Below are 7,976 nucleotides of genomic sequence, written 5' to 3'. Positions count from 1 at the left end.
AAACGATTAATCATTTGACAGCACTAATATATATATATATATATATATATATATACACACATACACACACACTTATTATATAAATATTTTTATTTTATTTTTTAAAACCGATCATTCTCCAGATTCACGTTGGCCACATCACGAGCGCTGACTGGTCTGTTGAAAGCCAAGAGCTCATCACGACATGCAATTGTCTAGGAATGTCTTTATGTGTTACTGATGACAGCACCTGGAAGGCTGCGTTTTTCCTCATTCCAGCCGACTGTGATGTTTGCCTACTGATAACCTGCTTGTGTAACTTGCCTCTTTTCCGTTGGTGATTTTTCAAGTCTGGTTGCCCTGGGGCCGTCTTCCAGAACCCAGACACACACACACACACACTTATACAAACTATTGGGAGTATTACAAGTTTTCTATTTCATCCTACCCTGAACTGCATCCAATATCATTTCATCAATCTGATAGTACAACTCTCTCTTTCTCTCTCTCTCTCTCTCTCTCTCTCTCACTCACTCACTCACACACTCACACTCACACTCACACTCACACACACACACACACACACACACACCTGTGATCCTGCCTCTTAATCCAGGAGCTCTTAACTTCAGACATCGAGACATTAAACACTATTAACTTCAAGACAGTTCACATTCTCTCTGTTCTTCAGCTGAACTGTGAATATATGAGGGTTTCTGAGATCTTTTTGACTCCTGTTTGTCCAAGACAATAGTATTTTTACAATTAATATTATGTTAAGATACATTAAGAGAGTCAAGCTGGGAGTCATTAAGATCTTTTAACCATGGCTGTGTTTGTGTAAAAATAAAGTAAAACTTTTAATATTATTACTATTTAAAATAGCTGTTTTCTATGTGAATATATAGTAAACTGTAATTTATTCTTCAGATCAAATCTGTATTTTCAGCATCATTACTCCAGTCTTCAGTGTCAAATGATCCTTCAGAAATCATTCTAATATGCTGATTGTATGCTGATGTTATGCCCAATTATTAGCAATTTTTATATTGTGCTCTTATTATCATAAATGCTGACGATTTTGCAGCCTGATATTTTTTGTGGGAACTGTAAAAGTTTTTTTTTTTTTTTTTTTAGGATTTTTTGATAAATAGAAAGTAAAAAAAAAAAAAAAAAAAAAAACAGCATTTGTGAAATATTGTGTAACATTATACATGTCTTTACTGTCACTGTTAAACACTTTAATGCACCCTTACTGAATACAATTATTAATTTCTTTCTTTTTGTGTCTTGTTTGTGTTTGTGTATCACGGTTTAACACAAAAATATTCATCAGCACCAGTTTTCAACATTGATAATAATCAGAAATGTTTCTCGAGCAGCAAATCAGCATATTAGAATGATTTCTGAAGATCATGTGACACTGAAGACTGGAGTAATGATGCTGAAAATACAGCTGCGCATCACAGAAATAAATTACAGTTTAACACATATTCACATAGAAAATAGCTGTTTTAAATTGTAATAATATTTTACAATTTTACTGTTTTTACTGTATTTCTAGTCAAATAAATGCAGCCTTGGTGAGCAGAAGAGACTTCTTTCAAAAACATTTAAAAAAACTGATTTATTCCAAACTCTGTGACAACATACCCCTACATACCCTGCTGTTGTTCAGTGTTCTAGAAAGGTTCTGAATGTTTATTGGGCTCATTATATGTACGTTCTTCACTTATAGATTCACAGCTCTTAAGAACAAGTAGCCGTCATTCATTTCTCAATGGCTGGTAAGGGCCCTGAATCAATCCATATATTTAATTCATGACATTACTAGCACAGCAATAACAAACAGTACTTTACATTGATGCATGGTTCTGTTCATTTGTCCTGTAGAAAACAACTTTCCTCCTCTGCCTGGCTTTATTCCTCTGAAGCCGTGCTTCCACCAGGACTTCGAGGAGATTCCTGACCAGCACCGCACCATGTGCAAGAGACTCTACCATCTGTGGATCTGTGAGTCTGGAAAACACACCAAACTAACCTGCAAATAACACTGAGGTCTAATGCACAAGGAATCTGTTGGGAAAATGTCTGCTCATTTTCTGTCTCAGACACCTAGTGGTGTAAGCTGTGATCGCATGGAGTCATGGAATAATGTTTTTAAATCATTGTTAAAAAAAAAATGTATATATGATCAAGTATTTTTGCCTGAAAAGCCAATCAAAAACCAGTAAGAACTGGTAATAATATCTTACATATCTTAAAAAATGTGCAAATATTACTAAATAATATTATATTGCTTATTATTGAAATTAAGTGTGCTTAATTGTATTGGATGTGCACTTGTAGTGTATTTAAAATATTAAAGTGTATATATATATATATACTTTTTTTTTTACTGCTTGCAGATAATATAATATTAATGAAATAATGAAATGAAATAAAAGGCCACTTAAGTGACTTAAAGAAACTTTCATGACTGTTTCTCTAAATACACTTAAAAAAGTAAATGTTTAATGTACTAAATTGCAACTTCATCATGACAAACATGTAATTACAAAATTATTGTAATTATTAAGTATTTGTATGTTTTTACGTATTTTTTGCACATAACTGATAAGACTGAAAACTGGGTAAGCCGACTAACTTTAGTAGTGATTCACACTCATTTGTTCACTGCACTAATGAAATCAAAAAAGTGTTTTTTTTTGTTCTGAGGGATTTCCAAAATGATGGGATCCAGTATTCAATAAAGCTGAGAAACTCTGGTCTAATACAGACAAACTGCTGCGAATGACAGCGTATCAGACTGTTTATACATTAATGATTGTCGTCTCTTGCTGTAGATCCTACCTGTAGCTGATCCTGCCAAAGGTATCCTCTACATGTTGCTTTTGAGTGAAATGGCATGCATGTGTATTAGTGTTATTATTTTATTAAATGTATTAATATTTGTTAATAATAACAATAATAAGCATCATCATCATCACCATCATAATGCGGTAAATGTATAATTAATCCATTCTTCTCCTTCCTAATAACAATAATGATAATAATAATAATAATAATTCTGACCCATTTACAATGCCTTCAAGTGAGAACCAGTCTACTAGTTTATCAAATTGTTAAATTGTACAGATTTTATATGATTAATATAATTTAAAATATTTATATTTATCATAATGTATTATTATTTTGTAGTTTATGAATGCATTATTTATTAATCATCATCATATGTAATTAATACTCGAATATCAGGATGCAACATACATCTCTGTCTGTTGATGCTAGAATATGGTGTTATTGTTCATTATTCTCCATATCTTCTGGTCTGATCTCTGTGTTTCAGCGGCTGGTTGGGCACCATCTCCTTCTTTGGCACGAGTATCTTTGCCTCCATCATCATGTTAATCCCCACCCTCATGTTCACCGCAGTCGCTGCCATCTCATTTATCGTGCTCACGAAGGTACGGCCCTCTCTGAGCTATTAAAGGCCTGGGTTTGCCTCATTGCCTGCGCAGTCGGCCTGTCTGCCTGTAGTTACAGCTGGTTTAGCTCACATGTCTATTGAAGACTGGGAGCCGGTTTGTTGTCTGGTGTCTGAAGTGTCATTAAATGTGATGCTGGAGCATGCCGTGCTTGTTAATTAGATGCAAGAGTAAATAAATCATTTACTTTAGGATTTGTGCCTGAAACGCCATTCAGAAGCGAGTAATAACTGTTAAAAATCGAACTACCAGTGTTATTTTAGCATCGAGATATTATATATATCAGCCAATCTTACATATACCTGAAGATGTACCTGAAGTCCTACTTACAGTAAGTGGGTCAGCAAACTCTCTTAACTTCAGTTAACTGCATTTAAAATAAATAAAAAAATTCTAATACATTTCATTGTAAATAACATGCAGTTATGTGCCTGAAACATTCCGTTTGAACTTAATCATATTCTTTTTTTTCCATAATGAGTAGTCTATTTCAAAGAGCTCTAAAGCCTTTCACAAGGATTGTACATGGCTTGAACATTGCAGGTTCATAACTTCTACCGTGGCAGTGGCGGCAGCATGAGTAAAGCGCAGGAGGAGTGGGTGTCTGGCGCCTGGAAGAACCCTCAGGTCCAGCAGGCGGCTCTGGGTGCAGCGGCCGGAGCTGTGCAGGGCCCGCAGTCACCGCAGTACTCCACACAAAACTACGACAACACCATGTGAAACACAGCCAGAGCATCAGTCATCAACACACACAGGCCGAGCCGCACACCCGCTGACCCTGAAGTGAGGTGGAACGAACCGACTGATGCTTGGTTGCTCAGTTTTTAATTTAAATGTTTGTGTGTTTGTTCATGTTTTTGTATCTATTTTAGCCTATGTGCTCCCTGCTAAGGAAAACATGTTCTAAGAACTTTCTGCTAACGTTCCCATTAAGTTATGAAAACATTATTTCAGAATATATTTTCTGAACATTCAACACGACCATTTTTTTAAAGGTTCTAAAAACTTTTTTTTAACATTTAATTTTATAATTTTTCAAATATTACGCGAACGTTACATTTGAATGTTCTCAAAACAAGTAGTAAAATTTAACAAAAGTTAAATGTCAAATTAAAATGTCTTAGAAATAAAACATGCCAATGAATAATGCATAAATAACATTTTTTGTGCTAATGTTTTGAGAACATTATTAAAGTCCAGATAACATTGAATGAACATTGTTTTAATGTTACTGGAAGAACGTTTGTTCATAACTTTGAGAGAACATTAGCTAGAGTTCTGAGAATGTTCCCTGTTAGCTGGGTTGCTGTTATGTGACTGTATTAAATTATAAATGAGTTTAAGTACATTAAAATTAGTAATCAGGGTTCCCGTGATCTAGGAAAAGCTGGAAATATCCGGTTTTTAAAAATATTTTAAAATATAAGTAGTCATGTGAATTAATACAATATTTAATACATCATGGAAATTCCTAAAGTGAATATTAATCTTCCTAAAATATGAATTCAGTTAGAAATTGTCTATGAAATTAAAAAGCTAGAATAGTAGAAATTGTTATCCTTTAATTACAAACGACTAACTGCATTTTTTGTTCTGAATATGTATTTTTCTAGTTATTCTATTAAATTATTTGATATTTTAGAATCTGCTCAAGTGAGAGCAATCTCTATGAAGTAACTTCTAGCAATATTTTAGTATGCATGAACCACTAGAAGATTGCTCTAGTAATCGGGGTGTAAAAACTGAAAACGGGGGAAAAAAAGTTTGTTTTTGAAAATGATACTTTTATTGTCTCTGTGTAAACTATGAAAACGGTGACATCGTGAGCATGTGCATTACATGTCCAGTCTATAGGTTTGTGCACGGACTTGACAACCATAATAAAGCATTTTTGCGGATCCGTGTGAACAGGGTCGTCTGTACTTTTCAAAAATGCAAAGGAAAAATGTTTGTTTTTAGTACGTCGTTGTTGCGTAACCGGACCCTTAGACATGTTTTATTTGAGATATGTGTATGTGTAGAAAATATTTAGTATGAGGGGCCTCTTTGTTTTTTTTCTGGTCACTTAAACATGGTTTGTAAGAGAAATTTCCTGAAGAATGCAGATGAAGCAGTCCTGTTTGAAATGCAGTTCTTTCATATACCTGCATGTGAAAAGGTTGTTTAATTCAACTTCCCTTTGACATTTGACATTTGTTACTGATGCATGACTTGAATTTAAATAAAGCACCAACATCTAAAATCATCAAATGCATCAGCTAAACCTGTTTGTTCTTTGGGCTTCATATATAAAGCTGTGTTTGTCCAGCAGGGCGCAGTGTTGCTCTATGCTATCACCATTCCCTCTCTTTGCAGACTGGGATTCCCCAGACACACATCACCCAACAGACTTGCAGACTGCAATTGAACAACAGCACTACTTTGTCAGGCTAATAGCTTGGTTCTCAGTTAGATGCAAATGTGGACATCCGTCGAGCATGTGTCTGCGCCCAGATTAGATTGCTGAAGACAATGCATGGATTTGTCTCATGCTCTCTTTCTTTCTCATCATTTGTTTCGCTCTGCGCAGAGCAATGATGGAATCGTTCACATTAGAGTTTGAAGCATCCCAGAAGACAACAGCACTATGCCATAAACACCACCGACGTCCTCTGCTTCAGCGGGAGCACACTCGATTTGCACTAACACAGAGGCGACGTAATAAAACTCAAGAGATCGCATTATAAAGATGAGCATATTTCCCAGCTTAAATCAAATTGTTTTATGAAGTATAACCAATAAAGTCAGCACCATCACAGTGAAACATATGTTCCTTATATCAGTGAATACTGACTATTATTTCATCTCAAACCCGGGCTCTGCTCAAATTGGCTTGTAAAGGTACATTATATTACTGACGGCAAAGATCAACCGGTAAATGACACTAGCAAGGTCAAGGTCATGGATTGGATTGCCAAAGAAAAAACAGATAATAATAAACGTAAAGCTTGATGTCACTTTTGATGTCAATTTTACAGCGCTGTAAATAACAAACTAGTGCATGTATAACTCTTATAGTTGCCTGACAGCATACGTTCTCTACAGTGAACATGGCCATAAAAGAACTGATGTAACACTATTTCTAATAAGATATTGAACTTATCAGTTTTAGCTGTATTGCAACTCAGTAGGCGGTATTTCCTCTGTAACTGAACATAAATAATGGTGGAAATTCATGTAGAGTGCAGATGAGAGATTACAGTTGTAACAGCAGTTACTAGTTTGTTTTTTTCTACTCTCCACTAGGGGGCGATGGAAAGCTTAAATCCCAAGTAATTTAACCAGGTAGTAGAGTAGAAGAAGTTATATTTGTTTGGAAGAGGGAAGCATGGTATTGTCCTCGCACCTCTGCACATTTCATTGGAGTCCTGATTGAGAAACTCTGTTTCCTGTTCAATCTTGTGTAAGTTTTGTTTCTCCTCATGTTCTCATGTGCATTTGATCTTGATTTTTTTTACTTGATCTGCATACTTTAAGTGTGGGCTTTCTAGTTAATGCTAGGTTCTTGTTTATTTGTTGATGGACTTTTTAAATATTACTTTGTATCTGGTGTTGAGTCTAGATGAGTTGCAAAGGCTCTACTTTCATGGATGTCAAGAAGACTCTTCTCAATGGATTGTTTGCGCTGTATTGCTTGTGGATTATCATATATCCTGAGTACAAGGACTTGACTGTGGGCCTTTTTTTGTTGGGATTACTTGAAGAGCACTTTAAGGACGTATTGCTGTTTTTGTGTAGGGGTATAGTTTTCCACTCATCATCAATGGGACTGTATTTGGGGATGTGAACATTTACTGGAACACACTGAAGATTCCTTGTAGTTACCATCCTTTCTCTGTTGTATTAATTCACATTATTCTGTAAACCATCTGTGGGTATAGATGTGAAGCGCTGCATTGGTTTTCTATCAATTCATTCTCTTTCTTGTATAAAACTCTATATCATTTATAAAAGGTATACAAACTTAAATTCAGTCGTTGTAGTTCGTGACAACGCACTGGGAGGTACACTAAGATTTTTCTGTGACTGTGAGACTTCTGTATCATTAGCGCTGTATGGGGAATAACGAGGCGAATATCAAAGTGCAGTAAACCATTAAACTGTTTGCACTACAAACTAGTGTGTTCATAATTAAGATAGTACATTAAAATAATATGGTATAATACAGCAAAACGAGCTCTTTTGTACAGCTAACGATAGCTGGAAGTGAATGACACATTAAATGTAATTTTACAAATGGCCGCATCCGCTCTTACGGGAAAATAAGGTGGTTAAAAATTCACATCTCTGCCCCTTTAAAGCAGGGGCAGATCTAGAAAATTATTTTTAGGGTGGCAAGGGGGTGGCATGAGGACTGAGGGGTGGCAACACCGACGCAAACAAGCATTCAATCACCTATACTGTGTGTGTGTGTGTGTGTGTGTGTGTGTGTGTGTGTGTGTGTGTGTGTGTGTGTGTGTGTGTGTGTGT

General features: G+C 35.5%; 1 protein-coding gene and 1 long non-coding RNA gene across 2 annotated transcripts in view; both read left to right on the top strand.

The window, feature by feature from the left end:
• Window positions 1-2,039, top strand: part of LOC107656974 (uncharacterized) — a 2,833-nt gene extending 794 nt beyond the window's left edge. Inside the window, exons 2-3 of the long non-coding RNA XR_001630623.1 lie at window positions 1,718-1,766; window positions 1,873-2,039. This is a non-coding gene — a long non-coding RNA (uncharacterized LOC107656974). The remainder of the gene's footprint in view (window positions 1-1,717; window positions 1,767-1,872) is intronic.
• A 1,260-nt stretch (window positions 2,040-3,299) lies between these two features.
• On the top strand, window positions 3,300-4,219 carry LOC107656972 (secretory carrier-associated membrane protein 5-like). The gene is made up of 2 exons (XM_016444937.1): window positions 3,300-3,446; window positions 4,011-4,219. The coding sequence occupies exons 1-2, from the start codon at window positions 3,384-3,386 to the stop codon at window positions 4,185-4,187; spliced, it is 240 nt and encodes a 79-aa protein (XP_016300423.1). The 5' UTR covers window positions 3,300-3,383; the 3' UTR covers window positions 4,188-4,219.
• Window positions 4,220-7,976: the final 3,757 nt, after the last annotated feature.

Source organism: Sinocyclocheilus anshuiensis, unplaced genomic scaffold (assembly GCF_001515605.1).
Source record: "Sinocyclocheilus anshuiensis isolate Anshui unplaced genomic scaffold, SAMN03320099.WGS_v1.1 scaffold1052, whole genome shotgun sequence".
In the NCBI taxonomy this organism is placed as follows: domain Eukaryota; kingdom Metazoa; phylum Chordata; class Actinopteri; order Cypriniformes; family Cyprinidae; genus Sinocyclocheilus; species Sinocyclocheilus anshuiensis.
Note: the sequence above shows the minus strand (reverse complement) of the source record. Positions and strands in the feature narration are given on the sequence as shown.